The sequence below is a fragment of the Carex rostrata genome, chromosome 25 (genome assembly GCF_964058835.1).
Source record: "Carex rostrata chromosome 25, lpCarRost1.2, whole genome shotgun sequence".
Taxonomy (NCBI): domain Eukaryota; kingdom Viridiplantae; phylum Streptophyta; class Magnoliopsida; order Poales; family Cyperaceae; genus Carex; species Carex rostrata.
Window position 1 is genome coordinate 5,390,837 of NC_135942.1, and position 17,483 is coordinate 5,408,319.

A 17,483-nucleotide genomic window follows, 5' to 3' on the forward strand; every position below is an offset into this window, starting at 1 on the left:
GGGTTCATTGAAATTTTTTCCTAAACTCTTTGATTAATTTGGAAAACTAAAATACCTCTCGAAATCAAAGTCTATCTCTTATTGCTTACACAAGATGGAGTACTTACCAAATGCAACTTACTCAAGCAAGTGTGGCAATGAGACACTTCTTGCCCATTATGTGGTTTACCTGAAACCATCCTTTTGTAATATGTTCTTTATCTCTTCTATTTGGTCATGGATTGTCAATCATAATGGATTTATATTTGATTGTGAATCATTGTTAGATCTTTGCGTTTTAGATTCCTACATTTCTTTAAAGGACACACTATTAGTATAACTTGTCTGATCTGCTACCCTTTGACTAGTATGGTTAACTAGAAATAAAATATATTTTAACAATTCTTCCATTCCTCGTTTTAAGAGTATATGTTATAACCCATAATTTTAAAATGAATTAATTAGTGCTTAAAAACTTAATTAGAAATAATTAACCAAAATTAGATTTAGGAATGAGTAAAATTTTAAAATTTATCTATGGTAATTTATTCTAACGTACAATTATAATTTAATTAAACAAGAATTATTGGAAATTCAAATCTAAGCAACATAAAAACTTAAATTGGAAAGCAACAAAATTTCAAATGTTATATAAGTAGGCAATAAAATAATTTAGATAATTAAATCGCTAATAAATTTTAACAAATTAACTAATGATGAATACATAAGTAAGCATTTGATACATTTGTATATAATTAATACAAATGGATAGAAACATAAACGTAAAAATAATCAGAACTTTTAAATTAGTCTAAATAAGCTTCATCAATTAAACTAAAGTAAACTTCATTAATTAACAACTAAAAGAATGATTGAAGATTAATGATTAATGAGCACTTACATAATATAAATTATGAATTTGAAAAATTAACTCAATGACAACTATAACCCATGTGTTGGTATTCTAGCTTCATGAAGAACCACAAGTCGTCTCTCATTTCCCTTATCTTGCTTTGATTAGATTAACTATTACTAGTATCACACCCGTGCGTTGCAACGGAGACATATTATAAGAAACAAATATATCAATAAAAAATAATAATTACTAAAAATCAAGACACATGTTAATAAAAAATTTATATGATTCTGTATTTTTAATTAACTTTAATTGTGATATCTGATAACAATTTGATGATGTGATGATTCTTTATTTTTAAGTACCAATGATATCAAATAATAGCTCGATTCAAATCTAATATCAAATATCATACAAACAATTCAATATCGACATATAATATGATATCAAAAAACATAAATAAAAAGTGTTATCGTGTGTGTGTATATGATATATATACACACACACATATTATAAGAAAAATATATATTCACACACACGTTCCAATTTATATTCTTCTTTGTTTCCAATTTATATTATTCTCCTTCTTTGTTTCCAATTTAGAATACACACACACACACACTGATATATTCTATATTGAAAATATATTCTAAATTGCCCACACCAATATGTATAGAAACAAAGAAAGAGAAATAAGAAAAAAAATTGATTTCCATTGTGATTCGTATAGAAACGAAGAAGAAGTTAGGAAACAAATAAATAAGAAAATGGAAGGTGTAGTCTTCTCAATTGAAGAAGAGATGTATGGAAACAAAGAAATAAGGAAACGGATAAATATATCGCTAAATTTCAGAATTTGTTCAATTTTAATTGTAACGTATCGTGTGGCAGCACATGTAGTGAGTATGTTTTTAACTAAATTTAGACTTCTATACATAAAACAGATGCATTTAATCAAAAGAAGACAAATTATGTAATTGGAGGGCTAAGATCAAATCCGAAGTTTCATTTTTCAATCATAGCCGTTGGCGGATCGGACACCCAACATGCTTAATAATAGAATGGAGAAAATTCTGAAAATTCCTTTTTGTCTCTATTCCGATTGGCCTCTTCCCTCTCTCTATTTCACTTCCTATTGGACCAATGGACCCCACAAAAACCCCATTTTTTTTCTCTTCCTTCCTGGCGAAGGGAATTTTCTCCTCTCTTCCGTACATGCTCACCTCATCCATACCTCAACTATTTTCTCATTTGTCAAAGACTCACTCTTGACTCTTACCTTCTCCCTTTGCCCTGCTCACACGGCATCCCTACCTCCCACATCACCTCTCTCCTTGGGTTTTCCCTTCTTTTTCTGTCTCACTGCTACCACCTCTCTATTTCACTTTACCATCTCTCTCCCTCCTTGAATTCGTTGTTCACATTGATTTAGGACGTGTTCGGATGTCACGGGATTACGGAATGGAAATAAGAATGGAAATTCACTTTTAAAAAAATGGGAATTCACAAGTATAGAATGTACGGGATTAATTATTGGAATATGAGAAAATGAGTGTTTGTATGAATCATGGGATTAATTGTGGGAAGTCTTTATTTATTTTAAAATATGTATATTTATTTAATTATTTTAGTTTAGTTTAGTTATAAATGGTTTTTTATTTAATTATTGCTTTTAAATAGTATAGCGTTATGTATTGATTTTAATCAATTAAGTTAAAGTTAGCTTAATATAAAAAAGTTATTAAATAATAATATTAAAAAGATGAACCGTTTCTAATAAAAATATTACTAAAATGGTACAAACAAAATAAGAAAAAACAAATTAAAACGTTTAAAAAAATAAATATTTAAAATAATTTTGTTGTTAAACTTACCAGAAGATTTAGATTAAATCACTCAACTATTTATTGTGGAAAAAGAATTGCTTCATATAGTCAAATGTGGAACTTTTATTTGTACAATACAACCTGCTTTCCTCCCTGGATTCTGGATGCAAGAAGTTCGGCATCACCAAATTTTCTCTCTTGACCCTAAACCCTAAACCCCAACGAAGTGCCATTGCCTTCCATAGCTACAGGGCAGCTAAGAATTGCGTGAGATCTGAGGATAGACTGGAGGGTTTATGAAAGAATGGGTGCTCCCAGAATCAATGAAGGCACAAATGGGAACTGAATTGATGGATCCCTTACTCTAATTAATGCTACTACTGCTTCCTGGCTCGTAACGTTAGTAGTTACTCGCTCGTACCACTCTAATGACAAAAATAAAATAAAAAATAGTTTACAAACATTGCAAAATATATATATCAGAAATATTTACAAAAAACAAACATTTAATCTAATATATAGCATACAATTTCTTGCTTTAATATCATAAAAATAATTAGAGCACCAGACCAAAGAATAAAAATTACGCATATATATTTCTTGCATCTTATTGTTTCGACATAATAAATTGTATCGGAGCATATATATTGTGCTTCTTGGTAATTAAATAGTTGACATTAAAATATATGATTTTTATGCTCTGAAACATATGTAATTACAAAAGAAAAAGGAATCCGGAATCGGAACAATAGAATTAATCCCACAATTCAAAATCAAATGGGTGAGTGGTTCTTTATATATACATAGGCCAGCGTTTGTGTGATGGAGAAAATTAAAAGAAAATGGGCCAACATGTGTTGAACTTATCTTGGAATGTATACATTGGATCTGGGTTCGACTAGACTCCTCGTTAACGTGACTGTAGGCGAAAGCGGTCCTGTCATGGGTCAAGATCTAGCGTAGGGTGGATTTCCCGTCTAGTGAGAAAGTCTACCGTTGTTGGTTGGATTTCCAGCGGGTTGGCGGTCTTCCAATGTTGGTTGAATTTTCCATTGGATTGGCAAATGAATGGATTGAAGGAAAACTTGAAAGATAACTAAAGAGGGGTGTGTGCGTGTGTGTAATTTAAATATGCACTAGTAAGATTGCATGTGAGGATATATTTGCAATATCATATTTGTGTTAATAAGTCAATTTTACAAAATCCTGAACTAAATCCCGTACTAAGAGACTGTTTGATCTCTCACCCATTTCCACTTTTATGTGAGTTCTAGGAAATGATGAAGCCGACGGTGAGCACAAATAGAAGGGATGTGGATCAGAAACTCAACGAGCAGACAGCTCAAATATCTTTTTATTTTTATTTTTAGTTAAGACTTTAATATTCTTTTTGAAATTGGATACATTGACTGACATGACAATTATCGGTTTGTTTGTCACGATTTGTCTTGATCTCATGTTAAATTTATGTTATGTACTTGAACTACTTGTGGTGTTAAAAGATTTTGTTTGATTTAAGACAAGTTGCATGAGAATTTATTATTGATAATGTATGTGATGTGCACACGCCTCACGTGTAAATACGTAGCAGATTGTCTCAGGGTGTAACAACTCTTGTTTCTGTAAGAAATCTTACAAGTGGGCTCTCTCCACTATATTAAAAAAATAAAATAAAATAAAACATAAAGTTACAAGATGAAAAGAATTAAATGCACGAAAAATATGTAGGTTAACTGACACAAAGTTTGTTAAGTCTTCACTAGTAATATCAATAAAAAAAAAAACTTTTTCATTAAAAACTATTCAATCCCTAGCATCTCCCGCCCAATTGATTTGATTCCTCAAAAGCAGGTTTCAAGTTTCGCTGAGTAACGCTGCATTATATATGCACCTTTATTTATTAGAAAAGAGGTAGTCCATAGTCCATACATCATTATTTACAAGCGTGTTTACAAGTGCACCGTATGCTGGCTTTGTTTGTAGCGACACTAATTACACAAACTCACTCAACAAGTCTGATTTTGAACGGGATTAAGCCAACAATTACAAGAACTAAAGAAGCAACTTGCATTTTTGTTAGTATTTAGTGCACTAAACTGGACCTTACGGAAATTACGAAATGAAATGTGTTTTCAAAATACAAATAATAAGATTTTTAGAACCATCATACTAATGATCATTGCTTTGGTTCATTATTGGACAGGTATAGTCAAGAGGTAAGCTAGGGATTTGGTGCCACTGTAGTTGCCATAAGTCATAGAGGAAGTGCCATTACAAATTTAGGATTCAGAAGACACAGTTGGGACACTTTTCGCAAGGATAAAAAAGTTACTTTTCGTGACGGAGTACCGTCATTGTTCAGTTTTTTCTTTTTACAACGGTACTTTTTGCGAATGAGTACCGTCATAAATGCATTTTTTTCCTCGCGAAAAGTGTCTACTCTGTTGTTGTACCCTCATGGAGAGGAAGAAGACACATTCAACAACACTGCCTAGTACAAATTATCTATCTTAATTAGCTTTTGATGATTTATATATCTAATAATTTAGTATTCTGATTATTGTTGTATGGAAGTGATGATGAACTTCTATAGATTTAGATTTATCATTTAGCAGTATTTTCAATTTCAGACTTTTACTGGTATTTTGAAAAGTTTCTTTACTAAAATGGGTGTTAGCCTCTCGAATCGGAGACCAAAAAGCAACTCAAAATTCGAATTTGGATCTGTACCGTCCGATTAGAATATGCACGGATATTAAAGAGATCCTGTAAATTCTTTCTCATATCAAATTGATTTGCATTCTGATCAGACAAACCGAATTTTTGTATTTCTGTGTTTCTGTGCGTACTTTCTAGCTCTTTCTAATTTTTCTCTTATTTTTCATTTTCTATCTCTTGCTACCTCCTCTCTTTCACTTTGACACTCTTTCTTGGCTCATATCTACAAGAAGCGAGAAGACATGACGACGGTGGAGCAAGGACGATTTATTGTCACATAATTGTTTGAAATAAAATTTTATAAATGCTGAAAAAAGTACATTCTAATATTATGTGCAAATTTTGATGAAACATTATTTAAATTTGAAATTGCCATTTTTGATAAACTTATTATTTGTTTAGTTACATAGAAACATAAACAGTAATATAAAAGCTGTCGGTAATTATGAAAACTAGATTTGATATTAAATTTGGTTAAAGTTAAATATATTAAATAAACATAGTTCATTAAATATGGTTCATTAAATAGTGGTGAAAAATTACTAGTGATACATTAAATTGAATTGTTTACCTTCAAAAGTAAAAAAAAAAAAAAATCTTATATCCCGAACAAGGATGCACCAATAAGCCCAGTCAACTATCATTTTCATCGGCCCAGTAAAAACGAGCCCATTGGATCGTAGGCCCACTCATCTATTATAATGAAGGCCCAATTTACTTGTTAAATTCAATTGAAGGAAGAGAAGTGGCAGCTGACAAGCCGAAGCAGTCTTTAGGTTTAGAGTTTGGACCCGACTCTTTTGTAGCCTCGTGCTTTTGTTTAGGTTTCGCGATGTTTACTGCTCGCGAAATCTCAGCCGTCCACGTGTCAAGGTCCACCAACCAGTCGACGACTGTCGTATGACTCGTATCAAGGAGTGCTCCTGGTCACAAGTTTTATAGGGCACGTGTAGGTCACAAATCAGGGGTTGCCTTTGCACTTTGCAGCAAAGCCCTTAAAAAGCCACCAATTTGGATCGCCAGCGGCAAGGGATCAGTTGCTCAAGAAATGACCTTATTTTCTTGTTGTTATTGAAAACTTAAATTGGTTTACATAATTTTTTTTATAATAATAATATAAATAGTTGTTCAATATTATTTTTAAGAGTTTAAGGAGCGTTAAAGAATCAATGTTCGGTTGTCTTAATTTGTAAGTGAAAGATAAGAAAGCTAAAGGAAGGGGTAGATGTGTTTAAAGTTCAGATAGAGAATTAAGATTCGGATAAAAGGAGACTAAAGGAGGTGATATTAATCCGTACTAAGAAATCAGTGTTCGGCAGAATTAAGTAACTAAGGAAGCTAAATAAAGTGAATTAAGTATTAAGGAGGCTTAACCATTTGTTGCTACTGTGTGTAACTAAGGAACCATTTAAACTAGCATTCAAACTCAACTGGACGCTACTTTGTCAAAAATAATATTTGTAATTCTGCAGTTTTTGGAGGATTAATTAGCAAAACCCTAATAAAGGAAAGAAAGAAGAAACGAATATACCTCATATAAATATAAGACCAGCTCTTCTCTGCCAAACCCTCGAACCCTTGTTTTGGGTACAGCTCTTTCCTTCTTTCCTGGAAAGAGAATTTACCAAAATATCTAAAAACAAAAAAAAAAAAATAGTTCGTTAATTGGTAGATTTTTATCTTTCCGTAGTCCGAAAACCCTAGATTGTTGATCAACTACGGGGCCGCCTCGATCGACCACTTATTTTTAGTTCGTAAGTTCTTCTCTTCTATATATCGATCTAGGTTTTAAACTTGTTTATCTTCGTTTTTTCTGAGAAAATTGATCATCTTTTCCTCAGGATCGCTAATTGGAGCGCAAATCCGACCGCTCGATACCGTCTACTTTGAGAATTCGTAAGTTTTTTTCCTGATCTAGAATCTTTCGTGCAAATTTTGATTTCCTCCTTATTGAAAAAAATAAATAAATCGGTTGATTTTTTATAGGAAAATGGTGTCTGACGCGAGCAAGAAGAAGGCTGCTCAGAAGAAGGCCGCTGCCGCTGCAAAGAGGGGTGGCAAATCTGCATCTGCCACGTCTTCATCTTCTTCTAATGGAGTAAACAAGGTTTCTAACGGTATGGATGCTCTGACGTTATCGGATCGTACCTGTACTGCGGTTCTGACTTCGCATCCACAATCTCGGGATATTCATGTATGCTTCATGCCCCCTAAGATTTCTCAATTTTGTTGAATTTTTTACTGTTCACATTGGTCAAAAGTATGTGATTGCCCCATTTCATTCACAACTTTAGAGCATGAGGGTATTGTTGATTTCAATAGTTGATATGAAAAATATGAAAAGTAGCACGAGAGTTATATTGCGACACCCACACATTGTTTTTTTTGTTTATTTAGCTATTAATTCATTTTATTTGGACCTACATGGTTATATATATGTCTTACTAACAAACTTTGTATAATGTTTAAGATGTCAAGATTTTCAGTATATATTCTTGAAGTTCTGTGGATCTCTTTTAACCTTCTAACTAGTATTTTTGTGTAACTATTGTGCAAACTGCAGATAGAGTCCCTATCCTTAACTTTTCATGGGCACGACCTTATAGTAGACTCTGAACTGGAGCTCAACTATGGGAGGTAAACTCATAATTTGATCTTTGTGCTTCTTACATTTAATTAAATGGAGTTTTACTAAAGAGCAGGGTGAATTTGAATTGTGCTTGTATGTAAATAAATACAAATAAATTGTCTTTTATTAAAATGGATTTATAAATCAAATGCTGATCTTCTTCGGACTGTATGGTATATAAGTTGAATGAGTGTGTTATTGTGCACGATTATAGAAATATCATCTAGAAATCACTATGCCTCCTACCTAATATTCATGGAAACTACTCTCTCCTGTTTTGTATAGACAATGAGTAAGAGGGGCTTAATTTGCATTTTATGATTAAATATGAAAGCAGGCTGTTGATGCGAATCTGTTATTAAATGTTAATATTATTAAATTTTAGACGGTATGGTTTGCTGGGTTTGAATGGTTGTGGCAAGTCAACCTTACTTACAGCACTGGGATGCCGAGAGCTGCCAATACCAGAGCACATGGATATCTACCATCTTTCGCACGAAATTGAGGCCTCTGACATGTCATCTCTCGAGGCAGTAATCAATTGTGATGAAGAGAGGGTGAAGCTTGAGAAAGAAGCTGAGGAACTTGCCGCACAGGTTTGTTTTTCCTATTTTTTGGAAACTTCTATGATATTTTTACAAGAATCTTGGAAATGATATGCAAAGGTGTTATTAGATACTAATTGCACCGAGGAAAGGTAGGATTTTATGGGCCTTTTTGTTCTGTAATTAATTTACAAACTAAGGATAAATCAACCACTCTCTGCAGCTGTCAACAGGACTAATAGTATTATTTGGATATTTGCAAAGTTTTGTGTATCACTCAGTTCTTTTTATTTTTTGGAGACGAAGCAATTCTGAAACCATACTTTTGGTAAAAGTTCAAGTAAAACTGATTTCTGTATTTGATTTTGTTATGATGATAACCATTAAGATAGGTCTGTTTCAGTATTTTGTAATATTTACTGGCAATAGATAGGCTGATCTGGCAGCTGTATGTACAAAAGTTGTTTCGCGCACAGCAACAATGAAACTTCAATAATGAACTTTGACCCTAAACGGTTATTGCTGTTCTTGACCAATAATGTACTTCATCAATCTATTAACTTTGGGGTCATGCTTATTTGCGTTCAATTTTTTGACAAATTTAACAGTTCTCTTCATAATCATTTATAACATGTATCTAGGTTGAAAAACAATTAGTTGCATACTTTAGTATGTCAGTGCTGGTTTTTTTTGTTCTTAATTCTTTAACATGATTTAAAATCTCCTGATCTGTATACGAGTAATTGAAGAGAACTGTTACTAATTAGATTTTATTTTCCAATTCTGCTCTTGTCATCACAATATTTGGTTTTTTGGAAACATATCTCAATATTTCAGCTGTCATTCCAAACCTAAATGTAAACTCTTATTAATATGGTACTTTTATGGTGTTGGATATGCCTCTCTGCAATGTTTTTGCTTAGTTTAGTTTGCAAATAAGGACCGTGGGTGAGGTGTTTGATTGAACTAGCCAGTAATTAACTTGACTGAATTTGCTATAAGAAATTATATGCTGATGTTGAGTGATGGAAGTAATTTGTAGTTTACTTACAGTGCAATATATGTGGGGATTGGGGGTAGTTGCTTGTGTTAATAAGGGACCTTTTCATTTAATCAAAGCTTAATTATACTACTATTTTTCTGACATGTATGCGTTTTATTGATTTCAGGACGATGGTGGAGGGGAACAGCTGGACCGCATATATGAGCGGTTGGATGCACTTGATGCCGCCACTGCTGAGAAACGTGCAGCTGAGATTTTGTTTGGACTGGGGTTTGACAAAAAAATGCAAGCAAAGAAAACCAAGGACTTCTCGGGTGGTTGGCGTATGAGGATTGCTCTTGCCAGGGCCTTGTTCATGAACCCCACCATTCTTTTGCTCGATGAGCCTACTAACCATCTTGGTACGTCATTTTCTTCATTTTTTTCCCATCTGCTGAGCTGTCCAACATAGGTGCCAATAGTGGGAATATGAAAGAAGAGGACGGTTCAAATGCTTCGTGTCTTTCATGCCTCATCGTGCTTTGCATCCTTCATCTATGTTTTCAAAGTCGAAACAGTCGATCCGAAGGACCATCCAGAAACAGCGATATCGTGCCTGTCTAAAAAATAGTAAACAAAGTTTCAAAAAAATATAAAGTTTGGTCTCCAAGCACATTTTAATAGTGAGATCATGTTGAGCGGTTTGGATCGACTGTTTCAACTTTGAAAACATAGATGAAGCATTTAAACCCTTCTCATCAAAGAAAGGCAATGTCATGTATGATTTGTTACCTCTGTATATATCAAAAGCCGAATAAGCCTTAATTTCATGGAAATTAGTTAATTCCAAGTAAGAATGATGAATCCAAACAGTGCTCTTTACAAAGTTATGTCTTCTACTTCATGGATGCTATCAGTTAGGTCCTTGGTTTAATCATTTACCTTCATTTGCAGATCTGGAAGCTTGTGTGTGGCTGGAGGAAATGCTGAAGAAATTTGACAGGATCTTGGTGGTTGTGTCCCATTCGCAGGATTTCCTAAATGGTGTGTGCACCAATATCATCCACATGCAGAGCAAGAAGCTGAAAATCTACACTGGCAACTATGACCAGTATGTGCAGACCCGTTCTGAGCTAGAGGAGAACCAGATGAAACAGTACAAGTGGGAGCAAGAGCAGATCGCTAACATGAAGGAGTACATTGCTCGCTTTGGACATGGATCTGCCAAGCTGGCCCGCCAGGCCCAGTCCAAAGAGAAAACCCTTGCCAAAATGGAGCGTGGCGGCCTCACTGAGAAAGTTGCGAACGACAAGGTCTTGGTATTTCGCTTCACCGATGTCGGCAAGTTGCCTCCTCCCGTTTTACAATTTGCGGAGGTCACTTTTGGTTACACACCTGATAGCCTCATTTATAAGAACATTGATTTCGGGGTTGATTTAGATTCGCGCATCGCCTTGGTGGGCCCTAATGGAGCTGGGAAGAGCACACTCCTTAAGCTGATGACAGGTGAGTTGACACCATTGGATGGAATGGTGCGGCGTCACAATCATCTGAAAATCGCTCAATATCACCAGCACTTGGCTGAGAAGCTTGACATGGAGTTGTCAGCTTTGGAATACATGATGAGAGAGTACCCGGGTACTGGAGAGGAGCACATGCGGGCGGCTGTTGGCAGATTTGGGTTATCAGGGAAGGCTCAGGTGATGCCTATGAAAAACCTATCTGACGGACAGCGCAGCCGGGTTATATTCGCTTGGCTTGCATACAGGCAGCCACAGATGCTGCTACTTGATGAACCGACTAACCATCTAGATATTGAGACAATTGACTCATTGGCTGAGGCGCTGAGTGAGTGGGATGGTGGTCTGGTGTTGGTGAGTCACGACTTCAGGCTGATTAATCAGGTGGCACATGAGATTTGGGTTTGTGAGAACCAGGCGGTGACGCGGTGGGAGGGGGATATCATGGGTTTCAAGGAGCACCTTAGGAAGAAGGCTGGCCTGTAGGCTTTAAATATATATCTTCATTCTATTTCGAAGTTGTATCTGAGGAGATATGTATGTGCTCTGTTTATGTTATGGTAGAATGAGATTAATTACTTTTGGTTTTCGTGTTTCGGACATGCGGATAAAAACCTAGTATACGACTCTGAGTTGAGCAAATTTATTTTTTTGGCGATGTAGCACTTATACTCTTTTATATTGGCTATTGAGGGACCACCTTTATTATCATCAGTAAATCTATTTTATTATCTATTTTATTCTTTTGTGAGAGATGCCGTGAATTATGGTATTATGCACCACAGCATGCTTTTGGTTTATGTTCGTAGATGTCCGTCTATACTGCACAGATTATTATTTCCGTATCTCGTGTATTGTCAGGATCTGGGCATACAATAGGCTACATAATTTCAGTATCTCGTGTTTTTGAACAAGTATTTATTTTGCGAACTTACCCACGGAAAATATGGGGCAACTTGGTCTTTTCTGATACATCCGTGTTGCAAAAAGAAAAGGCAAATGTAATTAAAATGAAATATATATTTGTTGTATTAATCACGTGGTAAAAATGTTGCACATGCAGGGGGTGCAGTGATTGTACCGGTTTCTCTTTTCTTCTTTTTCTCATTTTGTATTGTGTTTTGGAGAATAATCGGAGGATGTATAATTTTGATTAAAATAATTATGTTAAGAAATACCTAACAAATGCCATTGTTCTGCCAATAAATGTGTAAATTGTTCTGCCAATAAATGCTTAATTGAGGAACTTTATATGAATTTAAAGTCAAATTACAAATTTTAAATCCTAAATTATTTAAGAGGAGGACTATAAGCGCACAATTTATCATTATAATATGTTTGGGTGTCAATCAGCAAGAACAAATTTCATTACTAATTATAAATTGTTTCAATTATCTAAGCTAATTAAAATTTATATAATTCTGCAATTAACCTAATCTGAATTAATTCTTACACAATTACAAATAAATAAAGTGATTCAAAATGACCTTTTAGGATTTTCATTTTACCCCAATATTTGATAACAATTAATATACTCTTAATAACATCATCCACTGTGTGACTTAATGAAATCCTTAATTAAGTCAAATATCTACTCTTGTCAGGGGCGGAATGGCAAAATATAGTGAATCGGATTTAAATAGTTAATCGGGTTCAATCCCATTAACTAATCAGATACTATATAAAAAACAATGTTTTAACTTATAATTCTCAATGCCCTGACTTATATTTTATGATGCACTTAACTTATAATTTTAATTATCAATCATAATTTAAAAAAATACTTTAATTTTAACCAAAAATACAAATCAGAAATCCAGAGGGGGGCAAAAGAAATTTCAGGGAAGGACAAAGTCGGTCGAAACCAATAAATAACCATTAAAATTAAAAATCCAGAGGAGGTCGACTGTCCCCCCTAGTATACACTAGGTCCGCCCCTGTGGCTTACTTTTCTAAATTAACTATTTTAAGTTTTATGATTAGCCAAGACTTCAGCAAAAATATTTGAACTTCCTCTCCAAAAAACTTAAGATTTTATGCATACATTTGGTCACTATATAAACAGATCTCTTATGCATTTTTATTTAAACCAGGCTTAAACAAATGAAGAACTCTTTGTTGGTGGTAAGATGGGCGACTTTCTCGGCTTAGAAAAAGATGGGGCGTCGTTAGGTGTGATTTTTGAAGAGTAATTAAAAATCATTAGAGGATTTAATATATGAAGAATCACAAGAGTGCCTTTCAAGTATCGGCTGAAGAACACAGGTGCATGAGAAGGGAAGCACCGAAGCAGCGGTTAGAAAATATGGAAATAAATCTGCTGTGATTTCAATGGTCCAGTTATTCCGATCTCAACCGTTTAAAGTTTTTTATGTGCGAATCTCAATGAAGAAACTTTTTCATACACTTTCATACACGAAGTTGAATGATTGGGATCGGAATAACAGTATCACAACAGATTTATTTCCAGAAAATACAGGAATATCAAAATTAAAAAAATGAATATATTTAGAGGTAGAATTAAAAATTCATGAAAGGGAGGGTGTTAAAATTTAAAATTAACAATATGTTGTTGGTGACAATTGAATTTAAGTTCTCTATAATCCCAAACTATGCTATAACCAGTAGGCTACAAGTAGACATGTAATATTTTATAAGAGATGCTAAACTATATGAGTAAAGCTAGGGTGTGACATGCTCATCAAGAAAGTTTGGTGAGCATAACTCCAAAAGTATATCGGATCGACGTCAAATGCCGAATCCAAACCGTTGAAATCCATGTACTTCATGAGTGATGCATATTCATGCAAAATTTTGAAAGTTTCGAGTTTATTTGCTACACGGTCAAGTGATCAAAGAAATAATATAAATTGAATATATAAAATAACTTATAATAAAATATACATTTCTTTGACCAGTTGACCGTGTAGCAAATAAACTCAAAACTTTCAAAATTTTGCATGTATATGCATCACTTATGAAGTACATGGATTTCAACGGTTTCGATTCGGCATTTGACGTCGATCCGATATACTTTTGGAGTTATGCTCACCAAACTTTCTTGGTGAGCATGTCACACCCTAGCTTTACTCAAACTATATAAACAGTTTTAAAAAAATAAAATTCAATTAAATTTCAATATACATAATTAAAATTTTAAAATTATAGATTACCTTAGTACCTGTAAGTAGATCTGCTCCTGAATATATTCACATTCAATTATTTTGGGGAAATTTGAAGTTGTGACTCAGAAGTCAGAACAACTATGTCAACAACGTACGTACCAAAACATTACAATAAGTAATAAAATCAAATAAAGCAAAACAAATGTTCCGGAGAGATATCATTCCACAAATATTATTATTGATGTTAATTTTATAGTAATAAATTAATTAAACTTCCGGGAAATAACGAGACAGTCTCTAAGTCTCAACAACAGAATCCAGCTAGACTCGATTGATTTACGAGGAAGCTTCTAGAATTCACATTCTCTCCAATACCTGATAAAGGAATCTTTTACAATTATTAGATCTGAACCGTTCTTTTTAACTTGGCATGAATCTCAAAGCCCAAAAATACTGCCCCCCTATTGCGACCCGAATCTCAAACCAGTTGAGATTTAATCTCAAACCGTAAAATGAGAGTGATCCTCTGCAATACCTGAGAGGATACGAATTCAAGCTTCTATTGGCAGCACTGTGTTCTTAATTTTGAGAACACCTAAAAAAAAATTTAGAAACCATAAATAAAAAAATAAATTATACCAAATCAATTTGATTACTTTGTTTTTTAACCACCGATATGCCATTTCGGTCCCCGCCCCCTTTTTTTTTAACCGAATTATCATTTCGGTCCCAGCCGTTTTCACAGATTTTGAGAAAAAAATATGTTGAAAAATTGTGAAAATATCTGAGACCGAATTACCATTTCGGTCCAAAAAAATAAAAATAAATAATTTCGGGACTTAAAAGACATTTTAGTTCTTATGATTTTTGTAAAAAAAAAAATAATCATGTTAGTTTCATAATTTTTTTTTAATTATGGTTTAATCTCTAAAAGCAGTTAGTTGGCACAATTTTTTTTTTCTATATATCATGAGTAAAGCTAGGGTGTGACATGCTCACCAAGAAAGTTTGGTGAGCATAACTCCCAAAGTATATCGGATCGACGTCAAATGTCGAATCCAAACCGTTGAAATCCATGTACTTCATGAGTGATGCATATACATGCAAAATTTTGAAAGTTTCGAGTTTATTTGCTACACGGTTAAGTGGTCAAAGAAATGAACATTTATTATAAGTTATTTTATATATTCAATTTTTATTATTTCATTGACCACTTGACCGTGTAGCAAATAAACTCGAAACTTCCAAAATTTTGCATGTATATGCATCACTCATGAAGTACATGGATTTCAACGGTTTGGATTCGGCATTTGACGTCGATCCGATATACTTTTGGAGTTATGCTCCCCAAACTTTCTTGGTGAGCATGTCACACCCTAGCTTTACTCATATATCATTACCTTTAGGAATTGTGATTTTGTGTGGCTCTTATCATATAATCACAGGTGTGAAGTGTGATACTTATTATATTATTGATAATGAATTTTCTTTTCAGAAACTATGTTGTTAGAAATTTTTTTATACAAGTTAAAATTTTTATATCACTTAACTTCAAACCTTATATGTTTTAAATCATAAATTACACGAATTATTAGCAGGTTGTTTTTTGTGGGCATTGATTTTTGCAGTTTTTTTTTCAGTGTTCTAAATAGCGCGCTATAGCGTTTTTGGACCCTAAACGCTAAGCTATGCATAATAACGCGCTATTTGAGCTATGGACGCTATAGCGGTAATAGCGGTCCGCTATAGCGCATAGCGTATAGCGCAAATAGCGCCCGCTATGCAACATTTGCTTTTTTTTTTTTTTTTTCCTTTTCAATTTATATGAGCTTTAAAATAAATAAATGGTGAAGATATTGTTTAATTTTGATGAATATTACATTATATCAAATTTAGGTCCGCTATAATAATTTTTTCATTTTGCTCTTGGTTTTTTTTTAACTGATGATAAATCAAATAAATAATTGCTAAATTATGAAAATTTTAGGGACTAACAAGAATTTCTTCAAGAATCATCTGTTTATTTTACTAGAAGTATGATTTTTTTTTCTTTTCAATTTCTAGGTTATTTTGAAATTTAAATCGAAAAAAGATAAATTATGTTATGATGTTGAAGATATTTTAAATAGAAAAAGATCAATAGTTTATGATATTAGTATTACTATAGATATTTCGGCCATTTTTATTAATACCCAAAAAAAAACATTTTTACAATAATAACCTGATTTTTTTTTTTTAAATCTAACCAGACCGCCAGAATTACCGGCGGTCCGGTTCCATACCAGACCGCCAGGACCCTGGGCGGTCCAGTAGGGACCAGACCGCCTGGATCCCTGGCGGTCCGGTGTTGATTAATGCCCAGACCCGAATCCGCCCCCCCCACTTCCTTTCTTCTCTGTTTAACGAACCAGACCCAAAAAAAAAAAAAAAAAAGAGGATCCGCGCCCACCAGCCCCGCCCAGCGCCGCCGTGCCGCCGCCCAGGTGCTCCTCTCTCTCTCTTCTGCCCCTCTCTCTCCTCTCTCTCTCTCTTCTGCCTCTCTCTCTCCCTCTCTCTCTCTCTTTCTGCCTCCCTCTCCATCTCTCTCTCTCTAACCCATTTTGACTATTTTTGCCCCTATCTCTCCCGTAGTGGTGTCTTTGTGGTACATTGATCGTGATTTGGTGATTTTGGGAAGGTTTGGAGGCGAAGCGAAGGATCTCGAAACCGACCGCAACCCGCTGACTCGTTGTGTGTTCAAGCTATCTCAGGTAATTATCTAAATCAAAACTCGTTATGAATTGGTTGTTCCGAATTGCTTGTGACCTTCCCGGGTTGTTGATTTTCCCGGAAGGCGACCCGATTAGGGTTTAGGGTTTGGGTTAATTGGTTAAATTTGTAAATGAATTGTGTTAATTGGTTGGTTTTGTAAATTAATCGGTTGAATCTGTAAATTAATTGGTTTAGTTCGTAAGATTGTTGTTGGTTGAATTTGTATGGAATTGGGGCCATGACTTTGTTGTTGGGCTATATTTGAATAAAATTAGTTGGATATCGGCTTTAGAATTGTAAAATTGTGGTCGAATTTGTCGAATTGGTTCAATTTTGGGTTATTAATAAAAATTTATGGTTAGGGTTTACGGATAAAAACTAAAATTGATAGTTTAGGGTTTTAAGAACAAAATTGATAATTTTTAAGAATTTTTAAGAATTGATTAGGAATTATAAATCATAATTCTGTTAAATTGTATGTTTATGGAAACTTCTCCTAGTTATTAAATAACTATTTATGTATCTATTATTCTATTTATGCACTTGTAATTG

At 33.9% G+C, this 17,483-nt stretch overlaps 1 protein-coding gene across 1 annotated transcript; it reads left to right on the forward strand.

Moving 5' to 3' along the window:
- The first annotated feature begins 6,836 nt into the window (after positions 1-6,836).
- On the forward strand, positions 6,837-11,783 carry ABCF1 (ABC transporter family protein). Its single transcript, XM_078326300.1, has 7 exons — positions 6,837-7,133; positions 7,221-7,275; positions 7,366-7,573; positions 7,943-8,016; positions 8,394-8,604; positions 9,723-9,957; positions 10,490-11,783. Exons 3-7 carry the CDS (start codon positions 7,370-7,372, stop codon positions 11,539-11,541), a joined length of 1,776 nt encoding a protein of 591 aa, XP_078182426.1. The 5' UTR covers positions 6,837-7,133; positions 7,221-7,275; positions 7,366-7,369; the 3' UTR covers positions 11,542-11,783.
- The last annotated feature ends 5,700 nt before the right edge of the window (positions 11,784-17,483 follow it).